Raw genomic sequence first — 15,659 nt, 5'->3', positions numbered from 1 at the left:
CCTGATAACATGGCCAAGCAGAAGCATAAGGTTGCCTGGAACATGAACCAGCAGGTCTGAGCGGGAGCCAACCAAGGGCGGCTCTCCCAGGAGAGCCTGCTGACTGAGAGCCTGCTCTCTACAGATGTCAGTCCAGTCTCACTCCAGCAAAGGCACTGGGCTTTGTTGGTGGCCTGCTAAAGTATTCACTGGGGCCTGGTGACCTCAGGGCTGAGGGAAAAGGCAACAGGGACCGAAGCCAAACTCATGGATTGCTAATCAAATAAATTTGCTCTTGCGCACAGAAAAGAAACCCAGGCATGCTCTCTTTTAAAAATTTCTCCCAAATCAAGGCCTTTCATAAAAAACAAAACAGAAGTATATTTCAAACCAGCAATCAAAACAGATGTTCGCCGGGCAGTGGTGGTACACGCCTGTAATCTCAGCACTCTGGGAGACAGGGGCAGGCAGATTTCTGAGTTTGAGGCCAACCTGGTCTACAGAGTGAGTTCCAGGACAGCCAGGGCTATACAGAGAAACCCTGTCTCGGAAAAAAACAAAACAACAACAACAAAAACAAAAAACAACCCCCCCCAAAAACCAAACCAAAACAAAAAAACAACAAAACCAGATGTTCAAAGTATTGCATCTCTGTGGGTACAGAAGCTTCCAAGAACATGGCTGTGTAGCAGGCCCAGGAACACATATGGTATGAGGCTGGGGTGGGCCCTGAGCCCAGGACTCCTGAGGGATGGCACTGGGGAGGGGCTGAGGAAGATCCGAGAAGGCCCTGCTTCTCTAGGAGACACATTTGTTAGATCTGTAAGATACATAGAAGGGGAAATGGGCCATTCCAGACCTTAGGCTATTCAACCATCAGCTTGGCACCTTTGTAGAAGAGCAGACTCTTAGGAATGTGTAAAGCAGGACTTGTGATCCATGGGGCTGGCTTTTGGTCCACAAGGCTGACCTCTAAAACAGTCAAGCCAATGGTCTCATCTGTGCCCTGTTCTGAATAAAGGATTGGGTCCCAAGTCACTCACATGAGTCCTGTGTGATGAGTTCTGCTGACCACGCACCATGCTGTGCTGGGATACAGGTGTCCAGCGGGAGGGCTGGTTCACAAATACAAAGTTCTTTCTCCTTGGGGAGCATCTGGGGTCGAGCAGTTGGTTAGTGGGGCTGGCCCAGATATGATACAAAAAGGCTGAGGATTCAGAGTTCTCTTTCCAACCCCCTGAGCTTGTGTTTGCACAGGCAGGCTGCAGAGGCTCTGGGAGCGAGGCCTTGGTCCTCCCGGGATGCTCAGTTGTCCCAGGGGCCTGTAGACAATGCCTGACCATTCCATGCCTCAGCCCTATTTCATCCCTAACATGGTCCAACAATCCTGAAAGGAGGGGGCTGATTTGAGAATAAAGTCCTCAGTTTTTTTTGGGGGGGGAGCAAGATCTAGATCTCCACTCTGCCCTACACATGCAGGGTCTGGAATTTAGGGATGGGGTTTTCTCTCCCTGCCTCAGGATACCAAGGTGGCAGGGACAAGCCACAGAGGTTTTAGGACAAGGGAGAGCTGGCCTCTTGCTACTGGACAGGACACCAGGTGGTAGGCAACCCCAAGCCCGTGTGAGCCCAGAGAGTTGCAATGCAGACAGTCCCATCCTGCATCAGGGATGCCATAGAAAACAAAGAAATGGGGCTCTGTTGGGGTCGTCCAAGCTTTCCAGCCAGAGTCTTTGGATTAGAAAGGAACATGAGCTTGTTTTGAGAGCCACCAGCATATGAAACAAATGGGAACAGGGGCTCAAGCCTCTCTTCCCCTTAAAGACATCTCGCCTTGTCACTAAAGCTCATGCGTACCCATTCCATGCCGGACTCTGGGTCTGCCGGCTCATGCAAGGTGGCATCTTCTATCATCTGTCCTTCCAAACCTCCCTGGGAAACACACCAGCTCGTGCCAATGTGGTTTCCACGGTCTGAGTGGCCTTACCAGAATAGCCATGAAAGACAGTTAACATTTATTCAGCTGCAATACCAATCAGGAGACATCACTACAAACACAGCTTCTTAGAAACAAACAGCAAATCAGAAACAAGAGAAAAATACCAAGAGAAAACAAGCCGTCGATACATTTCAAAAACTGGGTTGAGTTTTCTGTTTTGTTGATTTCTTCTTGACTAGCACCGTCTGGACACAAGAAAGTACGAACACAAATGTTTGGATAATCATAAAGATTTGCAAGGCACTTAATCCATTATTCTGGGTCATCTTGTTGGTGTTTCGTTTTCCATGGTAATCCCACGTCACCCTCCCCTTTCTCGCAGCCACCAGATAAGAGTCTCTTTGCTAGCGGTCCTATGTGCAGAGTTCTTCAAGGTTTCTCAAAGTGCTTTCTCAGTCCCACGGGGCTTCCCATTATTTCCTCCTTCCACATGTTGGTGTCTGTACCTTTCTTTCCTACAGCAAACAAAGGAAACATCGCCTTTCGCTCCACGCTCACTCCAGACTTGCTACCAACCTTCATCCTCATCCTGTTGTCTTGGGTGTCACCAGCACAGAGGGCTTGGGAGGGCGGTGTCCTGCTGAAGTCCTGGGGAGAGAGGGACCGATGGCTCGGAGCCCGTCGGTCCTCATCGGCGCCTGGAGGTGACGTCGAAGCAGGTGATCATCATGAGATGGGCCTTGCAGAAATTGACACGGCTCTCCAGGCGCTCTGTCACGCCCTCCAGGGCCTCCAGGTACTCCAGGGAATCCAGCTGCAGGACCTGTTCCAGGTCAACTGAAAGAGAAAGGAGCTCTTAGAGGTGGGAGAGCTAACTGTAGGAGGGGCTGCCTCCCCCACTTCCTCTGGGCTAAGGTCGCCTGAGTTATGTAAGGTGACCATCCCCTCCTGCCTGGTCCTCAGAGTCTCTGCCAGAGAAAGTGACACCCATTGTGGTTTCTAGCTCCTTAACATTCAGAGACAATTCTAGGGAACAGAGAGGTGGTCTAGAACCTTCCAATGCCTACCCTAGCTGCCTCCAACACAGATTTTTGAGGCCAGTAACTCTTGAATGCTAAGGCAGCAAGAGTCCGCCTTTTAGGGTTGATGAGTGACATGCACACCCCACCTTCCTAGACAAAGCAGGTTCCTGTTCCCCATTCCTGTGCTTTGTGTTGCTGCTTCTCAGGCTGGCGATCCTGACCTTGCCTTGTGTAACACAAGCTGGCCTCTAACCCTCAACCTACCTGAAGCTAGCCTGAATCTCCCAGTCTTCCCGTCTCTTCTGCCTGACCACTGAGATGCTGAGCAGAACCATCACCTGACCCAGTTTCACCAGGCTCACCTCACTGGTCACCGGGGGCACATACGATGTTTTAAAAACATGTACTAACAATTAAGACAACCTTTAGGCTCAAAACATAAGTAATATGACCATTATGTCTTGTATCGGGTTTAGTCCTATAGCACCAAAAGTCCTTGTGCATTCCTTTCCTGAGGGGCAGGGATCTGGGGTCCTTTGCCCCCATAATGGCCTGGCAGAGCCTGATCTCAGGTTTAGGGGTGCTATAAAAGGTTTGAGTGGGGAGAGCAGGGAATGGACAGCAGTTAATAGGTGTGGGTAGCTTAGCAGGGGCCTCACATTGAATTCCCAGCTGGGCAAAACTACCTCAGCTGGCATTGTTTCCTTAATAGCAACACAAGAGGAAGAAATAGAGGGGTCCTTCCCCCTTCTTCTATCCACCTCGAGTTGCCAACAAGAAGAACATAACATAAATGAGACAGATGTACAAAGCCACACACGTTACAGAAACACGAGGGTCTGTCATGGAGTAGTTCTTTTAACCGGGGCAGCTATGCATGTAGTCAGAGAAGGTGCTTGTTTAAGGTTACATTGCTAATAAGGACTGTGGTTAGAAACAGACCCAGGTCCCTCTATATCTTAGCTCAGTATATTGAAACCAGAGCCTCACCCTACCCTAAGCACACCAGGCAAAAGGAGGAGAGAGTAAAACATCGCCATTGTAGCATTGCCCGCTATCCATTGATCTGGAGAGTTAGTGCACAATCTTTTGTGTACTAATCCTTGATCTTTTTTTTTCTTGATTCCTAGTTTAAATTTATCTTTAAAAAAAAAAGAGTAAAGCTATATTTCTCCCTTTTGTGTAACCTTCTATCTGCTGTTTTTCTCAGCACCAAAAAAGAAATATTACTAACTCTTCACATGTACCAAGGCAGGAAGAGAGCAATTGCCTACCCCAAGCATCTGAGTTGCATGTGCACGGATGTGTAAGTTCATTCGCATCCCAGAGGGAAAAATCTGGAGAATGACGGTTGTTTGCAAGCCTGTCTTGCGCATAAGTTGCTCTTGAAAAATAAAATTCTAAGAGGATGGTGGAAATGAGGGTGCTGCCAAAGGGACCAGGATGGATCCAGGGGTCCGTGAAAGAGGCAGGAGAGAGCAGAGGAGAGGCATTGGATAGCTCATGTCTCAGTCAGATTTGGGCTCATGTCCTCATTCCTGTGCTAGTCTCGGTCTACCTGAGATGAAAATACTGTTGGTGGGGGAGTTTGTGTCTTTACCCAAATCTCCAACCTTGTACTGTGCAAAAGGCACTGAGGGAGTGTCTGCTGCTGGGCTATCTAGTTGACTGAACTCTGGGATAACTGCATGTATTCCAAGAAGGCAAATCCTCTTGTGGGCCATGCAACACAAGCATTTGCCGCAGCATAGAACCATCTTGTGGGACGGGCATGACAACTCTTCTCTCTTATAGCAAGGAAACCAAGATCCAAAGTCTGAAACCCCTTACCCAAAGCCACACAGCCAGCACATAGCAAAAGCCAGTATTGAAATCATGTCTGAGGAACCCTGAGCAGAGCCATAGATGCGGCCCCAAATAGTAGGGTTCTCTGCTCTCTGAGCTACCAAGAAAGAGACACTGTAAAGGCAAGCGGGTTTATTACTCTTGGTAAGCAGAGTCAGGAGCTGGTAGACCCTGGCCCTTCTTCGCCCCTATTATTTCCAGTCTGTTTTAAAACCAGCTCTTTGAAACACAAATTCAAGCCTCTAGGCTCCACCTGTGAGATTCCTCACTAGCAGGGAGCATCAGGAGGGGGTGACTTGCAGGAGAGGGGGTTGGAGGGAAGGGCTGGTCAGGAAAATTGTGGAGAGAGCATTTGTAAGGCTGTTATTGTATTTTATCCACGGACAAAGTCTTCCAGGATTGGTCCCATAGCAGTGTAATAGCCGGAACAGAATTAAGCCTTATTTTGAAGTAAATGGAATGGCTAGTAACAAATAAATTAGGGACAATCAAACCTATCTCTCAAAAAGAACAGCACCATTGTAAATAGTTACCTGGTGATTACTGTCACATGGACTCTTGGCTTAATGAAGAGAACCCAAGAGCTGGTCATTGGATTTTCAGTGTCCCCAGGAACAGTTTGTGGGTGGCACATTCTAGTCTATCAAGAGAGCTACAGTCCTGGTCGATTTTAGGCTAGATTAACCTCATGAGTTTATAGCTTAGGACTCTTCTGGTCAGAGTTCTACCAGGTAGAGGGAAGATAATACATTTTGCTTTCAATTGAAACCCTCAAGAGAAGGCATCTTGTACAAGAATTCTTACTAGCCTTCTGTTGCCCTGGCCTGAGAGAAGGATTGCTGCTCTGTTAGGACAGCTCCATCCCCAACCCCCACCCCCGCCCCCAGCCACGCCTGGAATATAGGCAGTCTCTGTGGCTATCATCCTGGGTTAGGCTCCTAGATTGCGTTACTGGAGACCACAGTGATAGCAAAGATGGGCGTGTGTCGATGGCCTTACATTCACGAAGCCACTTGTTGGGGTCCAGCATCAGGTACTGCTTGGTGGCTTCCAGCTCCTTCATCAGCCACTCATACTTGGCTCGGACTTCGGCGATTCTCTGCTGCCGATGTTCTAGGATTTTCATCTTGGCATTGAAGCACATGACCTCCTGTTCACAGAGGAAGAGGTGGGCAGCAGAGACAAGAAAAGCAGAGGGCCTTCCGCTCTGACTCACCCCTGCAGCCACCTCCAGAGAAAACTGTGAGGGGGGGCGGTGAGTGACAGGAGCCTGGCTTCCCAGAAGCATGATAGGGACCCCGCTGACCTCAACAGACAGGACACCCAACTCCAGGGAGACTACAGTAGGCTGTCCTAATCTAGAAGGCTGGTGGCTCCCCAAAATGTCAGCCTGCACTTGGGTGTGAAACCTCAGAGCAAGGAGCCAGAAAAGTCTCTCAGATCATCAGACTCCAGCTCACTGGCTTTTAAGGTGTTCCAGGAAATGAACACATAGGATCTACCAAAGTCTGTGGCTGGGCCAGAGCCCTGCCATCATCCACAGCCCATCCAGAAACCTGAGAAGGCCCTTGTAAGCTCCATCCTTAATGCTGGACCTGGGGGAACTATGACCCTAGGGGAGGAAGTGTCCTCACCTTGCTGGTAGCTCCCCGACGTCGCTGCAGGCGCTCCACATCATCAATTTCATAGACTTTAATCTCGAATGGTTCCCCAAGGCTCCTCTGGGTGCTCCTCAAGGGGCCATCCACCCAGCGGACCCCCGTGCTGCTGGCAGGTTTTCTCACGGGTGACGGGGTATCAAGAGACAATGCTGGAATGAGCCTCCGTCTCTGGGAACCTAAGACAAAGAGAAGCCCCAGGTGGTGTTGGTGAACTTGAATGTAAGGGACAGCATAGGGTCACAATGGACATCCCTCGTCAGCTGCGGTCATAGCGGACAGCATCCCCCATCAGCCTTCGAGCTGTGTATGAGACCCTCCAGTTTCCCACCACCACTTTGTCCTCCTGCCCCATTGCTTGCTTTATCTAGAGAAGATGAGCAAAAGCCTTGCTTGACCTTTAGAGCCGCCACCCTCCAAGCACCCCTAGTAAAGAGTGTGCAGGAAAGGGCATGGGTCGGGTTGGCACAACCCAGAGAGGCTGGGTATTCCAATGACGTTAGAGGAGTCCTTGCTAGGGGAACAAGGTCCTAGTGTTTGCTACTGGACCTGGAAGGCCACTGTAAACAATGAGGGTTGTAAACTGTTCAAGAAGCCGTTTACACTGAGGGAAAGGTGGCAAGCTACACCCTACCGTTGCAATCCTCCTGTGTGTGTGTGTGTGTGTGTGTGTGTGTGTGTGTGTGTGTGTGGTGCTCACGCATACGTGGACAGGTGTGTGGTGGCCAGAGGTTATTCTTCAGGTATCATGCACCTTGGTTTTTGAGACAGACTCTCTCATTGGAAAGGAGCTTGCTGAATAGATTAGGTTGGCTCCACACACCTGCTTGTGTCTGTGATCCCAGCACTGAGATTACAATCACCCAACCTTTTTTTCTCCGTCCTCCCTCTCTTCCCCTCCCTCCTCCCTCCCTTCCTTCCTTCCTTCCTTCCTTTCTTCCTTCCTTCCTTCCTTCCCTTAATGTATGTTCTAGGGATTGAACTCAGCTCCTGATACTTATGTGGCAAGCACTTGACTAAATAAGCCACCTCTCTAGTCCCAGTATTCCTTATTTCATGTATGTATGCATGTGTATGTATACATGTATACATATTTAAATATATATGTATTATATATACATATATATGTATGTATATATACACATATAAACATAAACCCTATATACATACAAACATATATACACACATACAAATATATGTAGATACATATATACATACATGAATGTTTTTTCTGTTTTAAGGTTAAGAAAAACCAGAAAACACAAATATATATATACACACACACAGATATATATATATATTCATACATACACAGATATACACAAACACATACACATATACACATATGCATATATATGTATGGTTTTTTCCCTATGCTTTAAGGGTAAGAAAAGCCAGATAGCAAGTGATTTCCCCAATGGTGTTGTAATGGTCCAGATCTTAAGTATTTGCTGAATGCCATGTATAAATAACCATTAACTGGTTGCTGGTCTGTGGATGTTCAGGGGTTGACAGAACCATTTTTAGAAAGTTGGTCCTAGGGGCAATGTACACACTCTAAACAGCCAACAAATAGAGGGAGATGCTTAGCCTCACAGCCACCAGAGAAACTCATGCCAAAATTCCACGGTGTGCTTCTTTAACCTAGTTATAATGAGTCCCCGAGGGTGGGAGTGAGAGCACTCAGAGGGTAAAGACGCTGTCTGTGCAAGCTAGAACCTGAGTTCACTTCCCAGAGAGAATCAGCTCTACAAACTGTGACGTATACATGCATACAGACGTGCCCACATGCATACTAAGAGTCATAAGGGATTTAAATTTTATTAGGTTAAAATTATTAGATTGTTACTAGGAAAAAACTTGTGGTGAGGATGTAAATTAACAGGGATCCTCACCTGTTGTTTACGGGAAGGTAAATTAGTATAGGCATCGTGAAGAACAGTGAGGATCGATCTGAAAAGATACACGTAGAACTAACCATTCCACTAGTAGGTTAGTATCCACAGGAAGTGAAATAGGCTGTGAAATAGACACTCGTGTCCATATTTATTGAAACACTATTTGTAACAGTTAAGACAGGGAACTGAACCCAAGTCCTCTACAAGAGCAATACATGCTTTGAACTGCTGAGCCTTCTCTGTAGCCCAAGAAACCATCTTGTCTGCAATGCTGAGAGAGCAAAGGACTGAGAAGGAAAGCGTAAACCACGGCCTTTGACCTCAGAGACGGGGGACAGAGTTCTTCAACAATGACACAGAAGGCCAGGGTACAAGGGCTGTCCTTGTGCCTAGGGAGCTGGAGATGTGGATGCCACCCTGTTACTTCCCTCTCCGGACAGCCAGAGAACCACTTGGTACAAAGTGAAAGCAGTGAGCACTTTCTACAAAACACCCTCTGCACAACAGGGCCTCATCCTTACCTGGTGTGATTGTGCACACATGCAATTATTCTCTCAATGAGGAGTCCTTTCTATTCTCCCCTCCAGGCTCCTGACACACAGACACAGACACACACACACACACACACACACACACACACACACACACACACATCCTTCAATAAAGTGTAGGCAGTGACCTATGAGACCAAGAAACATCAGCCCCAGGGCAGAGCAAATGGAAAATGACTGTCTCTTAGGGTCTATCTAGCACCCTTATAAGGGAACAGATCAGATAATGGGCTGTTGTGTTTTAAAGCCCTCTCAAGCCAGCTGACTCCCAGCAAGCTGTTCTATCACACGCTGTGCCTCAGCTCCAGCCTCTGTGAACTGGCAGCCATGAAACTGAACACCAGAAAGGCAGGAGGCATAGCTCGCACTGGTCCAGGGTGGAGTGAAGCAGGGGTGTCCAAGTGGACCGAAGGCAGCTCTTCTTGCGGGCGGTTGATGCCCGTGTCATCTCCACATGATCTGGCCTTGATAAAGCTGCTGCGATCGTTATTTTCCCTGACAGAAGCAACTTAAGAAGGAGGAATTTGCTTTGGCTTCTGGTTCAGGGTATATAGTGGAGTCCTCCATGGTGGAGAGGCGCAGTGGTGGGCTGCCTTCCGTCTGTGGTGTCAGGGTGTGAGGCAGCTGATTCATCTCAATGACTGAGAAGCAGAGGGTGCTCTAGTAGAAATCAGGCCACCCCGAGTCACCAAATCACTCCTAAATATTCCCAAGTCATCGTTAGCAGCTGGGAACCAACCCAATGCACAAGCCTGTGCGGGAGCATTTCAAACTTAAATGACAACTTGCATGGTCAGAGCACAGGGACTGCAAAGCCTTCTCCTCACCTGCTGCAACAAGGCAGGAAATACCCGTTTAAAGGGGAAGTAGTAGAATGTGTGGGTGAGGGTGTGTCTCGGTGTCTTGGCAGAGCTAGGTGCCCTCAAGACAGACTTGGGCCATGTCAAGACAGTCCTGTTTGCAAAGGAACAGAGGCAAAACTGAGTGGGGTGATGTATTAGTTACCTACTGCTGTGTAACAAATCAGCCCAGTGTCAGCAGCTGAAACCTCCATCATTTAACTCACACACACACACACACACACACACACACACAAATCCTGTGAATCCTGCACCTAGAGCATTAGTTGCTTCAGGACATTCCAGAGGCAGAGACCATGCCTTTTATCACTTACGAGGGCAGCAGAAGCAAGTCCTTGCTGTGCCACACCATTGTGAGAGAAGCCAGGGCCCAGCATCTGGACTGGTACACACACACACACACACACAAACACACACAAGATTTCTTGGATTTTCCTCTTGGTTTACCATCGCCACCTCAGAAGTAGCATTTCCAGCTTTTGCTGAACTCAGTTTCTTCCCTTGATGGCTTCCTCCCAGGTTGCTGGTGAGATCTAGGTTAGTGTCAGAGACAGAAAGCCATGGGGAGTAGAAAATCCTAGCTAAGAGAAGTCTTGCAGTACCCCACTGCAGGCTGCCCCTTTATCAGCAGGCACATGGTTAAGCTGTGTAGACGTCTAGTATGTAAAAACAGCACTTGGGTTGATAACTGTCTACCTAGGTTGTGTCTTGAATGAGCTAGGTTTAGTTTAAGAAATGTATCTCTTGTACTTATTTTCTTTGGTATGTTTGCATATACGTGTATGTAAGCATGTGCATGCTTGTGTGTGTTTGTGGTGCACATGTATGTGTTTGTGCACTTTTGTGCATGCACAAGGAGTCCAGAGGTCAACCTCAGATATTGCTCTTCAGGTACCGCCCACCCTGTGTTTTTTTAAACAGAATCTCTCACTGGCTTAGAACTCACCAAGTAGGCTGGACTGACTGGCCAGGAAGCCTGAGCCAAGGTCTCCTAGATGGTTGAGGATCACAACTGTATAATCTATTATAATGGTCTGACCAAACATTTCAATTCTCTAGATGGGTGGTTCTCAACCTGTGGGCTGGGACCTCTTTGAAGGTCAGAGGACATTTTCACAGGGTCATCTAAGACCATGTGAAAACACAGACATTTATATTGCAATTCATTACTAGCAAAATTACAGTTACAAATAGCACAAAAATCATTTTTGTTTTGGTTGGAGGTCACCACAACCTGAGGACCTGTATTAAGGGGTCGCAGCGTTAGGAAGATTGAGGACAACTGCTCTAGATGGAGAGGCAGAGCTTTGCCAGGGCTCACCCAGTTCCCTTCTGGCACAGCCTGGTTTACTTCATATCCTCTGCGACTCTCACTCTGTCCTCAAGACCCTGGCATCATCTGTTCTGTCACCTCTAGGGACCTAATCTAAGAAGCTTCCTATGTCTTAGGGCCAGTTGCTTTTCTTTCTTCTCTTGACTATATGTTCAAGAAGATTCTCTCACCCTGGCCCTTCTCTTCTATGGGTAGGGTCATTCACCATGGTTTTTCTCTTCTGTGACCAGGTCCTCTCACCCTGTCCCTTTCTCTTCTATATCTAAGTTGAGTCTCTTAGAAGTTCTCTGGCAAACTTCAGCTCTATTCCTCTGTTTCCAAGAAACAGCCACTGTGATTCTTGATCTCTTCAGAACAAGAAAATCAGGCCACACCCCTGAGAACCAGACAATCATCATAGCCAGCCTGGGCCACTCCCAGTTCATCGAGGGTCCTTAGTCACAGACACCTGTGGGGGGCTGAGAAATGAGGTACAATTCACGACAGGCAGCCAGTGGTAGCCTATTGGGCTGGCCTATCAAATGTCCATGTTTACTCAACAGTAAGAGAAGGAAATATATGTGTTTGGCACAAAAAACAAACAAACAAACAAACAAAAAAAACCCAACCAACCAGCCAACAGACAACCAAACCCAGCAGATTAGACTACACTTAATATTTAAAACACCACCAATAGCACAATACATGCTAAAGCTCTAGATAAGAAACAGGAGCCACATTTTCAGGCTATACTGCCAACCACCAACAACCAAGCAAGGAATCAATCAGTGGTACCTAATGGTACCCTGCAATCTTCTCAGTGCTGGCTACCAAGCAGGTCTTGTAGAAGGTTATGGCTAGGCTGGCCCCGGCATGAGTGTAGCTTAGAACCAATGTGCTTCCCCTGGGTGGCTTCTCTTCAGGCAGCCTCTCCCTCTAGCCCAAGTTTTCCAGTCGCTGGTGGCAGCTGGCCAAGCGCCCTGCCCTGGGAATGAACTACCTTCAGAGTAAGGTCTCTGTAAATGCTCAGACTTCCCCATCAAACAAAGAGAAGGTGAGCAAGGGCTCGAAGGCACGGGATTACCCATGGTGCAATGCAAGGGATCAGACAGTGACACAAAAAGGACCTGAGAGAGTGAAGTGTGATTCAGAGGGATGTGGCAGGGTTAAAGGTCGGGGCTTGGCTGGTACAGTGGTGGTTTGCACTCCGTTAGCAACTTAGACACCTACTGGCTGGGCAGACACTGCTCTCCTTACCCCCCCACCCCCTACCCCCCTTACTCCCCTCACCCTCTACCCCCCTACTCCCCCAACCCCTACCCCCCCCACCCCACCCTCACCCCCGCTAGGTAGGTCATCACTCAGAGCTCTAAGCTACACAGTTCTGTGTTGCCTACCACACAGGGCTGGCTAGGAACTGTGAGGAATCAATGAAAATCTACTCAGAGAAGTTCCTTGTGAGAGTCTGTAATGACTCCCCATTGCTGACTACACTATATCATGTGCTCTTGGTATAGGCCTGCAGAGCTATATAGAATGCATCTGTGTGTTCTTATTAAGTTTCCCACATGCTCAAGGGGTAACGTCACCCGGCTTTACATTTTCTAGGCTCTCAGTGTGCTCTTTGAGCGTTCCCTTTGAATGAACCCCAATAGGAATGAACTCCACTTTGAACGAACCCCACTATGTTGCAGATGGGCCATGCTCTTGCTGTTCCAAACCTTGCCTCCCATGAGTTATTTTCTCAGCCCCCAAAGCCCTCCACTCTACCTGGCGGTCTCCTTTGAGACCATGTCTTTCCCCCACAGCCATCTGCAGTTGCTTTGATTTGCAGGACCTTGCCTATGGCAAGATACTTGCCTATAGCAAAAGGCATCCTTCTGCTGCTGGTCTGCATTATGGGCTCAGCCACATGGCAGTGTGTCTCTGTTCATTGTTCCCCCACCACCACCACTGGATATTTCACACTTCTCATGGTTGTCTTAAACTCTTTAACGCTACCCTTTCTGTCATAAGTATGGGGATGCCTGATCAGTGGCCAACAACTGCTGCAGTTTAGATCATGGGTGCTTTGTCAATGTTTTAAAGGTGTGGTCTGCATAGTGACACTGTTGGGACATGGTGGAACCTTTGGGTGGTGGGACATAGTGGGAGGTCATGGCCACTGGGCACATGACTTTGAATGCAACTATGAGAATCTAGCTTTATTCCCCCTTTTCACTCCCAACCATCATTGCTCTACTACGCAAGCCTTGCTGGGTGTGCTGCCTCACTACTGGCCCCAGAGCCACAGGTCAACTGACCATGACTGGATCCAGGAACTTCATTAAAATAAGCCTCTTCTTTCTTCTTTCTTCTTCTTCTTCTTCTTCTTCTTCTTCTTCTTCTTCTTCTTCTTCTTCTTCTTCTTCTTCTTCTTCTTCTTCTTCCTCTTCCTCCTCCTCCTTCTCTTCCTCTTTCTCTTCTTCTTCCTTCTCCTCCTCTGTTTGTTTTTCAAGACAGGGTTTCTCTGTGTAACCCTGGCTGTCCTGAAACTAGCTCTGTAGACCAAGCTAGCCTTGAACTCAGAGCTCTGCCTGCCTCTGCCTCCCTGGGTGCTGGGATTAAAGACCTGTGCCACCACCACCCAGTACCTTACTTCTTTTTAAGTTGATTATCTAAGGCATTCTATAGTAATAAAAATGACTAATATAACAACCAACAATAAAATTCATTCACACAGGGTTTTCCTATGGAAAGAACATCATACTATTACTTTTGGTTTCATAATAATAATGCACCTAGCAGAAGGACCACAACCATTATCTATCAAACTCCCATAATAAGAAAATTGAGGCTCAGAAAGGCTAATTAAAGTCAAATAGCATATGAGCCCAAGCTTAATCTTTCTGCTATAGCATGCAGTGAGCCCAAGTTCATGTGCGGTTCAACAGTGTGGATCTATAGGAAGTGGCTTGTATGGTGGCAACACACAGAAATGCGTGACAATCTCTGCTGTTACATATACATCACACAGAATCAGAGAGCTCACAGGTATTTCCCAGCAACACAATTATAATTCTTTTTCAGTCAGAAAGCAACTAAATCATTGCAACCCTCCAAACACAAAACAATCATAGATGAAATGTAACTGCCTACCCTGCAATTCTAAATCCCAGACATCTCCTGTGGCTGAGGACTGGCCGGCTAGGTAGGAAATTCCTTTGAGGAGCCTTATGGCTTCTTTTAAAGAAGTTGTTTGTGATTTATGTTGATCATGTCTGACGGCCAGCATTCCTCTTAATAATAATCATAAATAAGGCAGACAAGGTCACCTAACCTGAAATGAGCAAGTCTTCCCTGCGGTATCTATCACAGAGCCTTCGATCTATGGTGGCTGTGCACAGAGGTCTGACTCTCAGAGTACTCCATATTAAATCCCGTCTCCAGCACCTTCCCTGGCGTTTTTATGACACACCATTTTCCTTCAATAGCCTTCTAAGAGGAGTTCCTCAGAGGGCAGCAGTTAGGGCTGGAGTTGGCCCTGAGCAAGGACATGTGTGGAGCCTGCTACCTCTCTCGCTCTCCACTCTGTTCTCTGTCCCCATCTACTCCATTGCTTCCCTGCTTTGCTCTAAGCCCACATATTAAGGAGCCTTGACCAGAAAGTTTAAGACAGTGGAAGAATAAAGTAGCTGGGCAGCAACATATTAAATTAGAAAACAGAAGCACACTCCATCAGGAAAGCCTGAGCAAGTCTTGAAGCAAACACTACACTGTTCTCCAGGGTTGAAGACCAATGCTGAGTAGGTAGTAATATCTATGCCTGTCAGTCAAGTACTAGGCAGGCCAGCATACTTATTTTCCATGAAGACTGGAGTACATAAGGTATTTTTGTTATTTCCAGTAACTAATACCAGTACATTCCAGGGCCCTGACCTTGGGGATAGGACCCAGAGCCTGCCCTGATGCTCTGAACAGCTTGTTACTTTCACCTCCACTTAGGGAGGGGAGGAGGTATGTGTCTTCTGAAAAGCCAGTTCCAAGACAGGGATGAAGTAAGAACTCAGTTTGAACAGAGCAGACTGGAAGTGCATAGCTAGGAAGTGCAGATGCCACTGTGGCGGCAGCCATGACAGTGCCCGAGCTTGCCTGGAAATGGATTGTCCTCGCTCAAACCTGTGCTGTGATCTACAGCGCTGAACAGATGGATGAACCTCCTATGTCATGGCATATGGGGATGGGAAGCCACAAGCTCAGGCAGTCCCTGGAGATTGGATTCTTTGATCCAAGGAAGACAAATGGTTTATGATGGACATTGATCTCAGCCCTTACGTGGGCTGGACCGTGGCAGAGCTTGGGGGCGTGTCACAGCCGGCAGGAAGCAGGCAAAAGCACCCTCACAGCATATTGTAAAGGCCCAAGGACAGTTCCTGCAGAAGCTGCTATCGGGATAAGGACCCGTTTCTGCATGTCACCTCATCTCTTGATACTAACTAGGCTGGTGGCATTGACATGCAGGGCAAAGAATTCAGAAAGCCCTTGATTGCAAAGCCTGGCAGACCATGGAGGGTGGCAGACAGCCAGGCCAGGAGGGCATTCTGTTCTGCTGCCCT

At 47.8% G+C, this 15,659-nt stretch overlaps 1 protein-coding gene across 1 annotated transcript in view; it reads right to left on the bottom strand.

Annotated features, from left to right (window-relative positions):
- Positions 1-473: 473 nt before the first annotated feature.
- The window catches only part of Kif26b (kinesin family member 26B), a 411,439-nt gene continuing 396,253 nt past the window's right edge, over positions 474-15,659 (bottom strand). Inside the window, exons 13-15 of the mRNA XM_052200951.1 lie at positions 6,420-6,622; positions 5,785-5,935; positions 474-2,755 (exon numbers count right to left, since the gene is read on the bottom strand). Coding sequence (XP_052056911.1) covers positions 2,607-2,755; positions 5,785-5,935; positions 6,420-6,622 — 503 coding nt within the window. The 3' untranslated portion in view covers positions 474-2,606. The remainder of the gene's footprint in view (positions 2,756-5,784; positions 5,936-6,419; positions 6,623-15,659) is intronic.

The sequence above is a fragment of the Apodemus sylvaticus genome, chromosome 12 (genome assembly GCF_947179515.1).
Source record: "Apodemus sylvaticus chromosome 12, mApoSyl1.1, whole genome shotgun sequence".
In the NCBI taxonomy this organism is placed as follows: Eukaryota; Metazoa; Chordata; class Mammalia; order Rodentia; family Muridae; genus Apodemus; species Apodemus sylvaticus.
The sequence above is the reverse complement of the archived record's forward strand: the minus strand, read 5'-3'. Positions and strand labels throughout refer to the sequence as shown.